The sequence below is a fragment of the Gavialis gangeticus genome, unplaced genomic scaffold (genome assembly GCF_001723915.1).
Source record: "Gavialis gangeticus isolate Ggan-Ray unplaced genomic scaffold, GavGan_comp1, whole genome shotgun sequence".
Taxonomy (NCBI): Eukaryota; Metazoa; Chordata; order Crocodylia; family Gavialidae; genus Gavialis; species Gavialis gangeticus.
Genome location: NW_017729022.1, coordinates 36,108,283 through 36,118,392, shown reverse-complemented (window position 1 = coordinate 36,118,392; position 10,110 = coordinate 36,108,283). Strand labels below are relative to the sequence as shown.

The window sequence follows — 10,110 nt, the reverse complement described above, 5'->3', positions numbered from 1 at the left end:
CCCCCCCCCCCCAAAAAAGCTAAAACCAAAAACTGTTAAAATGAGTATTCTGATGAGTGTTCTAAAATTGCCCTGCAGACTTTGTAAAGCTATGTCATGGTGCATATAGCAATTAAAACAGGGGTAGGCAACCCCTGGCACTTTTGCCAGAGCATGATACGTGAAGGGTTTTTGCTCGGCATGTGTGCATGGGGGCAGACGGCGGGGGAGCCACAAGGGACCCAGTCCTTGTTGTGGCAGTGTAGCCCCAGCATCTTTCCTGCCATCCACCTCAAAGTGCACATGTTCCTGCCACCAACAATGAATCAGGCTGGGGCTCCACAGACCCCAGTGCAGCTGCTTGCAGCCTCCTTGCTGCGAGCAGCCTGGGCTCCATGGTGGGTGCATGTACCTTGGGGCAGACAGCAAGGAAGGGCCCAAGCTGCACTGCCACAATAAAGATTTGGTCCTTTGCAGCTCCCACACTGCCCACCCTGGCACACCAACATCTTACAGGTTGAGGTTGCAGGTGTTTTTGGCAGTCTGCCCAAAAAAGTTGCTGGCCCCTGAGTTAAACAGAACTGTGATGCCAGATACCATGACTTCAAATCCTGCCCTGGACTCATCTCAGAGTTCACCCCCAGATGATCCAGCTGTAAATGGGTGCCTAGTCATTCAGGCAGTGGAGTCAAAGGCAGCTGGATATGACACTAGCCAAATTACTCTTTGTGGTGTTAGCTACAGAAACTGGTGTATCTTAACTGCATGAGCCCAAAGGCTGTTAGGCTCAGGAGGATCTTTGACTTGATTTATTAATCCAAAGAACATCAGGGAGATACAAATACGTGCAATTCTATTATAAGATGCATTTCATGGATGTTAGGAAGTGACTCCACATATTTCCCAAACTATTTGGTAAAAGTTCTTTAAAAACATTTATAATACCTATAGCCAGAGAGAGAGAATGGGTATCAAGAAAAAACATTTTAGTGTTATACTGTTGATTTTTTGTTTTTAAGGTTAGCATTCTATTCTTTCCTGAAGAAATTTAAAAAAGGAAAGGGAAGTAAATATAGACAATTACAGCAAACTATAAAATACTTTCAGGCTGCAAGTCCTTCATACAACACCACTTCTATCAGTACCTTATATAAAACTGCCATTGTTTTTACCCCATTCCTTTATTAAGCATGAACAAAAATAGTGTTTTAAACTGCTGGTTTATATACTTTTAGTGTGGTGCCTGGCTGTGAGTTTTAATTTTTTTAGTTCATTTTAATCTGTAAGACATTGAGTAACTCAATAAAGTAGTTCAGCCAATTTCAAAAACAATAAAGATAAACTCATCTAAGAGCCTTAAAAAATCTCTGTAGAAAAGATGACTGGAAGAGTATAAGTACCTGGGAAAGACTGACTGAACAAAAAGGGGAGGTACAATTGCTGGCAACAGAGAAAGAGATAAATGTAAAAAAGCCATCTGCAACAGTAGCTTATTTTATATCAGGAAAATGTATTACTTTTATGGATAACTATAACCTCCATTCTTAATCCAGGTTTTAAATCAAACACTTTCACATGTATACCTTACTTGAAAGAGATGCTTTTGAAATTGCTTCTGTCTCAAGCTTCATTTTGTTGCAACTTGCAACATCTTTTAAGAATAAATGTTATGGTTAGCCTAAGTAATTAAAGCTGTTTGCTTTCTTTCTTTCTAAATAACTTTGATTAACTTTCTTCCCAGTTACTGGGTCATCTAGCCTCTGCCCTTGAGCCACGCATAGATTACAAAAAAATGAGTAATTTGTTATAGCTAAGGGAGTTGTCTAGCTACCAGAGCTTGGTAAATAAAGATGGTAAATTAAGTCTACACTAGTTTTCAAAAACATGTTAGTTAAAATGTATTACCTAACATCATAATTATGTATGATGACTTTCTTTAATCTGCTTCAGTGATTCTCAACCAGGGTGATGGGGCATACCGGGGTGCAATGAGTGTTTTTGAAGGGTGCCATAGGAAATGTGAGGAGATAAGCAGATAAGGACAGGCTCAGGCTTCAGGTGTAAGGATGTAAGCATATGAGGGTAGGCTCATGTTCTTCCTGCCTAGGTGTTCCCGTGACACCCTGCAAGGAGGTAAGCACTGTAATAAATAAATTAGTTTCTAAAGGAGTTCCACTCAGTTCGCAGAAGGCTAAGGAGGAGTGCCTCAAGTCTGACAAAGGATGCCTTGAGTCTAAAAAGACTGAGAATCACTGGTATAGTGATTCTTGTGCTTATTCATTAACACGTTCTTTAAACATTTTTCTGCAGTTAAAAAATAGTTAATTTTAACTGCAGTTAGAGCAGATTGCTTATGTAAAACCATGCTGTTAACACATACTAGTACCTGAAGTGTCCATGTTCCTACAAGTTCAAACTGTGGCTCCATTAATTTACATTACCAAGAAACAAGGGGGACTGCATGAATAAGCAGGAAGATAGGTGTTAACTTTTTCAAGCATCTCATAATAGGGCATGTAGGGAATCATGTAAATTACCAGATTATTGCCAGTGTTGGAATAGTCGAAATGAAACCTTTTTCCATTTTAAACCATTGGCTTCTTTGAATACTATTGTCCAGTAAGTTCTGTGTAAATTCTTGGAGTTTTCTAACTATGGTTTAATGGAAAATGAGGGTGTACAACATATTTGGCTTTCTAAAAGAAGAGTCCTAGAGGAGATAAAACACAAGTAGACTGATGTAGTCACTCATGACCATGTAGTTGAGATCTGTCACTACAATTTTACACTGTTTACATAGCTGTTCCCATGGAAAAACAACAGTTTTGTTTAAGTTCTATGTCAGATTAAAACACCCTAAATGCCACCAAGCTCAGGCATTTTAGACTTGGAAGAGAGCCTGTGCCCAGCGCTAGAATGAGGTTTGTAAAAAAAACAATAGCTGAGATGAAAATTCTGATTGACAGTAGTTCCAAATCCTGAAACTGCTATGCCCAAATAAAAGTTCATGCTCAGGCTTGCTACTCTTGGAAGCAGAGTATTTGGAAGGAAAATGTTCAAGAAATCTTAATTACTAAGAATCCAGGGTATTTCCTGCTTTTAATAGTGTATTCTAACTTGTGGTATCTGGTGCGATTGTTCTAAGGCCCCTGGCACACTTTCACTGAAAGATGAGATAGGATCCGAACCCTGATCCCAACAATTGCATCCCCTGGACCAGCGTTTGTATGCTGGGTGCCCATCACCCAGCTAACCCCAAGCAGTCCCAGGGCCAGGACCAGCAATCAGCTGCTTGTTGGTTCCAGCCCTAGAAATGTATCAGAGCCAGCTTCAGATGCCCACAGTCCTTAAACTGAAAATCAGCTGAATGTCAGCCATAGCTCAAGAAGTACATCAAAGCTGGTTCCACGGTCCCAGGCGGGACTGTCCGCCCCAGCCCTGGGAGCTCATTGCAGCTGGTCCAGATTCCTGTGTGGTCCCGAGGATGGAACTAACAATTGTATGTGGAATGTTTTTGTGACTGGTTTCCTGTTTTGTCATGCCATTGAACATGTGGCAGGGTTACTGTTTATGGCACAATTAACAAGTTAATCACATTTTATTTGTAATGTCTGCCAGAGGTCTAATTTACATTAATCTTTCACATTGAAAACTGAACTAGAGAAACCTTCAAAAGTACTTATATTGAGCATTACATTTGTAGCTTTTATTGTTCATGGGAAATCTGTATTTGCTAGGTAAGGATAGCCTTGGCCAAGATACTCTTACCTTGTATAGAAATAGACCTGAATTTTATGATGAGATGCATGGATTCTGCAGTACTTGGGTGCTGATACAAAAAGTCTGTCAAAACTTCAGTTAAATGTAGGGATACTGAAAAGAAAGAGGAAGCAGACAAAACACTTCACAACAGCTGCTGGCAACTTTTTGAAGCCACGGGCTAAAAGAGCCCAGCTTAGGTCCAAGGAGACCTGGCCTCTGTAGCTTTCTCCTGCCATTTCTCACCACTTTCCCACTGTGGTGCATGCAGCAATTCCAACAACTTCCAACAGCTTTGAAGACTTTACTTCCTATTGGGATTGTTCAGCATATACTGCTAAAATGGAAATAATTTTCTAAAGTAAAAAGGTCACTTTCTACTATAGGCAGACAAGGTTCTTTGGGTAAATCTGATATCTTTTATTAGACCAACTCAAATAGTTGCAAAAATTCTTCTTTGCGTTCTCTACTACAAGTATTTGAGATGGAAGTCTCACTTTTAGCACTTAATTGTCACTTACTATGGGACATAAACGTACTATAACAAGATCATGCTTTTTATATAATCTTTGGCTTAATACATTTAGTAAGACTTTATGCCCTTAATAGTGCAGTTTTGAAGGCCTTTCATTGGCTTCTTAAAAGGGGAGAAACTAATATTGCTGTTTTGTGGATGAACTCTTATCTTTAAATTATCATTGATAAAATGGATAGGTGTCATTTTTCACACTTCACTGTTATCTAGCAATGAAGTTCATTTGCATTTGACATCCTTTTCAGATGCTTAGCTGTTTCTTTCATACATTGTTTCCTGCCTTTTTAACCTTATTTTTCTCTTCAAAGCTGCTTTGCTTTTGATTAAAATAATATTTTATCTTCATTTTCTTCAGAAGTTCCCATGAGATATTAGTAGGATTACCTTAACTATCTTAGGTAATATTTTTTTTACAAGTTTGAAGGCATTTTAATGTTTCTGTGCAACATATTCTTTAAACTTGGTATTTTGAACATGGCATCTAGATACTGATGTACTTTCATTCATAGGAGGTTTCCCTTTTATTATTTCTTATTTTACTTAATGCATTAGTTTTCATTACAGGTACTGTAACAGATTAAATGCAACATCTGCACCTATTGCTGCTTTGTTTTCTTTTTTTCTCTTTATAAATCCCTCTGCACTGTGGCAAAATAGATTAGTAATACGTGATTTTTCAAAATTAGGAAAAGGTGAATGAGTTTGATTTATGTAACTTCTTAGATAAAAGGAAGTGAGACCAAAGAGCACTGAGCCACAAAGGATACAGGTTTCTATGAAGTTTTCTAAATTCACACACAGTTGTTAAACGATATAAAAAAAATACATTTTTTTTCTCCTGTCAGTTAATACAGTGCTCAAGGAATGAGCCTGCAATTTTTTTTAAAGATCTCTTTATGGGGCAGGTAAGACTGAGTTATTTTTTTTGCTGTATTTCTGAATATTTTTTCTCCTAAAAGGTCACCTGATTTTTTTGTTTATAACATAAAATGATTGTATACTTATTTTTATAAGCTGTTTGCCCCAATTGATCCATTCATCAGTATAATCAGTGTGCTTGTTGCAAGTCTTAAGCTACTAAAACATAAGCATCTAACCTGATTGCTGCAGCGATTTAAAAAAATCCGTAAAATTAGATTAATTGAAAGATCTGATAAATAAATGTAACATTTTGAATCCTGGGACTGCTTGAAGAGAATGCTGCTATCCTGAAGTCTCTTTCCTGGCAAGGAGATCCCTGAGGGTGATGGCAAGTGCTTGACGTTCCCATGGGACATTTCCTGATGGGTCCCATATGGCTCATCTTGTCACCATGCCTCCTGTTCAATGCGTATATGAGGCTGCAGAGTGAGATTAGGTGGTGATATCCAGCTCTGCCGCTCCCTCTCTTCTGACCTTGACCCTACAGTCTCAGTCCTTTCCCAGTGGCTGGCTGCAGTTGGGAACTGGACGTAGGTGAACCAATTTAAATTGATTCCAAATAAGACAGAGATGCTGGTGATGGGCAGACCACTTGACCTGAGAGAGGATTGGGGCACATTTCAGCGTTGGGGTTTAGTCTTCTCTTGTCACTCTGGTCTGCAGCTTTGGGGTGCTTCTCGATCCTCTGCTTCACCTGGATCTTCAGGTGGCAGTAGTAGCTGGGAGTGCCTTATTCACAAACTCCATCTGGTGAGAAAGCTGCAGCCCTTTCTTTCTGACTCTGATCTGGCCATCATTATCTATGCCTTCATAACTTGAAGGCTAGATTACTGTAATGTGCTCTACATAGGGCTGCCCTTGAAAACTGTCCAGACAGAAACTGTGACAGATACAGAACATGGTAGCCACACCTCCTTCTGATGGGGATGGGTTGCCAGCAGCACATAACCAGAGGGAAAAATGTGCCCTGGGCAGCTGTCCCAGAGCAGAGAGGCAGGCAGAGGGCAAGGCTGGCGCTGGAAATTCTGGGAAGTCTAGTTCTCGGGGTTGACGGTGGACTTTGCTGTTGCTTGAGAGAGGGGGGGAGAGTCTTTCACACCATTTTTTGCTTGCCATGTCCAGAGAGCAAGACAAATAAATAAATTTGAATTCAGTGGCAAAATATGGGTGTTAGGTCTCCAAACTTCACTATTGCTCTACAAAACCATGATTCCCAGAATGTCTTGTGCTCTATGACACATTGCTCTGTGCTGGCAATGTATATCGCAGAAACAAGCAGCAAGGCAGGCACAGGTAGGTAGGCAGTGAGCCAAACAAGGCAAATATCCCCAGAGATAAGTGCCCCCCACCCCTGTCCTGGTGCCACTCCTGAAGTAGGAATGGATGTTGTTTAGGGGGTCTCTGTTTTGTCCTGATGCCCCAGTTCTCTTTGTTTTCATTCTTTTGTTGTAAGTTGTTTTTTTTTTTTTTTTTTTAATCTCATTGCTTTTTAAGTTACTCTGTTTTCTTAAGCCTTTGTTGGGAAGGGTAACATGTAAATTGAATAAATAAATGGTATATATAAGTTAGGAAAACATGACCTAGGTGGCATTGTTGATAGTTCAGTGAACCTCTGTTTAGTGCACAGCAGTAGGTCAAAAAGCAACCAGTTGGCTTACAAAAAAATATGTATGTATTTAAATCCAGTCTGCACATCAGTGATCATTGTGATACTATCCTTGTTAAATGCAGAGCTCTTCCATATAGTGATGGAAACATTTGCTGCTGAAAGGGTATAAGACACTTATTAAACAGAAGCTAATATGGAAGATTCACAAGAAGTGGCAAAGTATCCTGGTGGTAGACCCCATCGCCCAAAACCTTTCAAATGGCTTAGTGGGACAAGGATCTGGTTTGGTTTGTTTTTTTGAGAAATCTGGGAGTGTGAATTTATTGTGATTTTGCTTATCATTAACACGGTCATATGTTATATGAGCATTAGTATTTTATTAAAGAGACAAAGGTTAGCTAATTTGTTTTTGTTTTCTTTTTTTTAGGACTCCTCTAGGATGGTTTCAAGCCGATATAAAAGGTAAAGGACCTTAAACTTTTAAACAGATCTGTCTAAAATCATATGACACTCATTTATGCTTATATAGTATTTGAAGGCAGTGAGTCTATTTTCCTTGCCTGTGGATAGTATATTCTGGTGTTCTAGGATCTGAGCAGTAGATGCAATAATCTTGAATCCTCTCTTTCTTGCCATCTCATAAGCAACTAACTAAGATACTGTAAGTAACATTTGTCTGATTGTTAGGAGAATTGTTCTTTCTCTGGCATTTTCCACCAAACCTGATACTGATTTTTGCCTTAAGTAAATTAGGAGCTACCCCTTCTCAAGCACATGGAACGTGCATGTATGTGAACTGCCAAACTTGGAGGCTTAGCACATGAAGATGAGTTCCTTGTTATCCCTGCTAGTGTCAATACATTACTATGTGCTTTGATCCTATCTCAGGTTTAGAGGCTATTTTCTGTGTGCTGTTTTGGCATTGTCTTCTTTCCCTAGAAAGTATGGAACTCCAAATTCTGTTCTCGAGTCACTGATCGCTTATTACAGCACATGCTTTTGAGCAAAGTAGCCTTTTGAGAAAAGACTTGTGTAGCGCAGGTCCCAGACTGGTTGGAGCAACCACTATGTGTGGTTCATTCATGGAGCTGCTGGTGTGGGCACTGTGCGTGGCAGACATCTTAGAGCAGGAGCCGTGTGGCACAGTCTGGCTGGAATAGGCACCATGTATAGCACAGTGCCCACTCTGGATGTGCACTACATGCCCTTGATTGGACTGCATTTCACATGGTGTCAATTCCAGCCACTCTAGGATCTGCATTGCATGTGCCCGCCCATGCCCCATGTGGGTCTGCTGAGACCCAGGGGCAGCACTAGGGGCCGACTGGCAGGGCTCCACTGGCCACATCCAGTTGGACACCCCTGATCTTTACCAAGTGTTATCATACAATATATCTTGGTATTACTAATGTATGTTTTGATGTAAGTTATATGACTAAAGTTATGAAATGTAACTTAATTTAGCCCTCTTTGTTTATGCTTTTTGGTGGTTTTGAATTGCAGGATCACAAAATATTCTTTTCATGGGTCCTTTGCCTCATTCAATGCACAATGAAGATTGTGCTCATTTACTGAGCAGCAATTTTGTCCAATTTGTGGTCCTGTACTAAGATTAATGGATACTATTTATGCGCCTATTCTGAAGACAAAATTAATCATTTTTGTATTGGGTTATTTATCAGGCTCATTGCATATTATCTGATTTCTTCAAAAATATTAAGGAATTTGTTTTCACAATACTAGATGAGAAGATATTATTTCATAGATTTCATAGATATTAGGACTGGAAGGGACCTCGGAAGATCATCGAGTCCAGCCCCCCGCCCAAAATAATTATAATTATTTTACACATGGTAATTTCTGTAACACATTCCAGAGGAACTGAGGCACAAATAAATTAAATGTCGTAATTTTGGTCTCTAATTTAAGGCATCCAGAACCTGATTTTTCAGGCTACTTAACATTATGAAGCACTTCAGGTGCTCAAACCCCAAGTCCTGTTGACTTCAGTTGATGTCATGAATGTGCAGCATATCAATAAGTCAGACCCATTGACTGAAGTCAACCGTTCAGTTAGTAACCACCTGTGAAAAGGACATTAATAATTTTAACAGATTGGTCCATACCACATTTGGCCCCTGTGCCAGAAGCAGGGATAAAATCCAGTTATCCAGGGTAGCTCTCAGCTGCCATAACCAGGGAGATGGTCCTTCCTTCTCCTGCAGTCCCCTGGCTGCCTCATTCACAAAACAGTATCAAACTTCCTCTAAAATGAAGCTGAATCTCCATAGACAAAGAGTTTCTTTCAGCATATAATCCTGGTTCTCCCCAGGCAAAATTATTCTGTGCCTGAATACGGTAGGAATTCTGTAAAAAAGCAATAATCTAATGAAACACTGCATCAGAGTACATATGCCAAAGAAGCTAAATTAAGGTTGAGCAAGGGAGTTTCTCTCCCTCCCTACCATCCTAAGATTTCCAGTGGTTTTTTTCTTTATACACTGTTCTGGCTTCTGGTCTCTGTCTTCTGTCTCCACCTGCCATCTTTTCCTGTCTCTCAGCTTCCAGTCCCCCTTCCAGATCTTGTCCTCTCTGCCTTCAAAAAAGCAGCTACTTTGAATCTTCCTATGTCCAGCAGAAGGGACATTGAGAGCAGATGATAGTTTCCCTGTATTCTCAGTTTGTGTAGATTTGGGGTTCCCAGGAGATCTAGAGGCTCAGTTAGTAATAACACAGATTGTATTACTTGTCAAGGATGAGCTCTTAGGTTACAATGGGTGCAGCGACTGTCCTTTTTTCTAATTGAGCTCTTAGGTTACAATGGTAGAAAAGCTTTTCTTTGAGATTGTATTGACAGGGACATTATCCAGGTCAACTTTCTGGACTCTTAATGCAGGCAACCCCTGCTTAACGCTCTTAATTGGTTCCGGAAAAGCCGAGCACTAGGTGAAACAGCGTTAAGCGAAACCCATTTCCTTTTTGGATTTAATGTAAATAAAGATAATTGGTTTCACAACAGCTGCTGGCCCAGACCCCGCTTTCTTGCAGCCCCACCCTGAGCCCTGCCAGCCCAGACCCTGCGCTCCTGCCAGCCCTGGCTGGGCTGCTCCCAGCAAGACACCACGTGGGCTCTGCCAGAGAAGTCATCAGCTCCTCCCAGCCTCATTGTTCCCCTGCCGCGATGCCCCTGCCAGCCTGCACCCACTGGCCACCAGTGCTGGGGAGGGGTAAGCAGCGGGGCTACCTACCCACCCGCACCCCACTTTGCCCAGCAGGGACTCCTTCCAGGGCACCCGGCACTGGGATG

General features: G+C 40.7%; 1 protein-coding gene across 1 annotated transcript in view; it reads left to right on the top strand.

The window, feature by feature from the left end:
* PAWR (pro-apoptotic WT1 regulator) overlaps positions 1 to 10,110 on the top strand; it is a 199,452-nt gene that overhangs the window by 161,507 nt on the left and 27,835 nt on the right. The window contains exon 4 of the mRNA XM_019515790.1: positions 7,231 to 7,265. Within this exon, the coding sequence (XP_019371335.1) occupies positions 7,231 to 7,265 (35 nt within the window). The remainder of the gene's footprint in view (positions 1 to 7,230; positions 7,266 to 10,110) is intronic.